The 2,177-nt window shown below is 42.0% G+C and overlaps 1 protein-coding gene across 1 annotated transcript; it reads left to right on the top strand.

Annotated features, from left to right (window-relative positions):
* The first annotated feature begins 273 nt into the window (after positions 1-273).
* On the top strand, positions 274-1,335 carry LOC146002236 (histone-lysine N-methyltransferase SETMAR-like). The gene has a single exon (XM_083139954.1). It carries the CDS (start codon positions 274-276, stop codon positions 1,333-1,335), a length of 1,062 nt encoding a protein of 353 aa, XP_082996080.1.
* The last annotated feature ends 842 nt before the right edge of the window (positions 1,336-2,177 follow it).

Raw genomic sequence — 2,177 nt, 5'->3', positions numbered from 1 at the left:
TTTATTATGTTTTATGTCCGTGATACTAAGTTCTGCATTTTTAAATTCAAAACATTAATTAGTGTTGGGGATACTGTATGTTAACTAAATTACATATTTTTCTTTTATATACAAGGGGTGATCAACTGAAACCCGTTTGTTCCATGTATTATTGGTATAGTGTGTAGGAGGATATTGTTTGTCCAATAGTGTGTAATGGCTAATGTCCCTGTGTGTTGGGTGTAGGAATGTTGTTTATACGTGTTTCCGTTTTGCAGGTATAACGAGTGAAAGATGGCGTTCAACATCCCCAATCCGTCCAAACAGGACCAGCGTGCTGTCATCCAGTTTCTGAGTGCCGAAGGTTGTCAACCAGCTGAAGTGTACCGGCGTATGAAAGACGTGTATGGTGATGCATGCGTGTCCAAAACAACAGTGGTGGATTGGGCAAGAATGTTTCGGAAGGGGCGTGAACAAACCACTGATTATCCCCGTCCTGGTCAAGCCCATGTTGTTGCCACAGAAGACATGTGTGAAAAGGTGAATGCGGCAATATCTGCAGATAGACGCATGAGTATTCGATCCATAGCGAACGAGTTAAACATGGGTTATGGTACTGCTCACATAATTGTGAAAGTTCTGGGTTATCATAAAGTGTGCACGCAGTGGATACCCAGGGTATTGACGGAGGACCAAAAGTTGGAGCGTATGGGATGCTCCATTGAACATTTGTCACGTTACCATTTGGAAGGTAACGACTTCTTGCTGCGCATTGTTGCTGAGGATGAAACTTGGTGCCATTATTTTGAACCGAGTTCAAAGTCTTCCACTATGCAGTGGAAACACCCCTCATCTCCACGTCCCAAAAAGTTCAAGATGCAACCGTCTGCGTGGAAAGTTATGGCGTCTGTGTTTTTTGATTGCCATGGACCATTATTGCTCAACTTCAAGGAACCAGGACAGTCCATCAACGCCGCACGCTACTGTGAGACCTTGACAGAGTTACGGAGAGCCATCAAAAACAAAAGGCCTGGTTTATTGACCGCTGGAGTCATTGTGTTGCGTGACAACACGCGTCCACACGTTGCAAACCAAGTGCAGGATTTGTTTCAACGATTCAAGTGGGAAATGTTGCGACACCCGCCCTACAGCCCTGACCTTTCACCTTGTGACTTTCACATCTTTGGGCCTCTAAAGAAGGCTTTGAAAGGTCAGAGATTTCAGTCTGACGCTGAAGTTCAGGATGCTGTGCGTGATTGGTTTGAGATTCAGCCTTCGCAATTTTACATGGACGGCATTTGTAAGTTAGTGACACAGTGGGACAAGTGTCTCAACGCTCATGGTGACTTCTTCTGAACAATATTTTTACTGAGCGCTAACCATAGACGCCTCTAGACAGTGTACCAGTTTCAGCTCGAAATAAAATTTATTTCACGAATTATGACCACTGAACGGGTTTCAGTTGATCACCCCTTGTATATATACAGGGTGTCATTTTAATGGCGCCCACGGACCACGGAAACGTATAGAGGACATCAAAACAAACAACCTTTCTCAGTAAATTTTTTCTCGTTGGTGCATCGTTTCGGCGCTGCAGTCGTTCAAAAAATACCATTTTGCCGCCTGAATGCTGGCAACCACACACTACATTTGATTGCATTTGTGACGTCATATCCCGACGTGAAGCGATGCGTTCCAGGGTTGCCAGGAACATACGAGTACATATTCTGTGAAAAATGACATAGCTACAATCAGCCACATTATGTACCGTAAAACAAAACGAGAAAACACATTCTGTAACATAACAGGAAGTAAACAAACGATATCAAAAATGGTAGAAAGAAAATAGAATTCAAGTGGAAGTAGTCATATCGAATTTTGTCTTAGCTTACATATCAAATATTTGAAAATCTAGTTACCAAGTTGGTATCTACAATTTAGTCTATCCACTTCGTCCTTCTGATACTAGTTGTCTGTGACACACTGAACAGACGACAAAATAGAAATGAAAGAACTCAAAATTCAAAAGGTAAGCAGCACATAATATAATGTATATTCAGGGTATTATGAGGCAAGTGACAAAAATGGTTGAAAATACAGGGATATAAATAGTAGTAAAACAAACTCTCCGACGACTGGGTTTATCTACGCACCGGATTCACATGTAATAGTTTGCAACTGTGAACAGGGCAATATAT

Source organism: Lepisma saccharinum, chromosome 18 (assembly GCF_977018435.1).
Source record: "Lepisma saccharinum chromosome 18, izLepSacc3.1, whole genome shotgun sequence".
In the NCBI taxonomy this organism is placed as follows: Eukaryota; Metazoa; Arthropoda; class Insecta; order Zygentoma; family Lepismatidae; genus Lepisma; species Lepisma saccharinum.
Note: the sequence above shows the minus strand (reverse complement) of the source record. Positions and strands in the feature narration are given on the sequence as shown.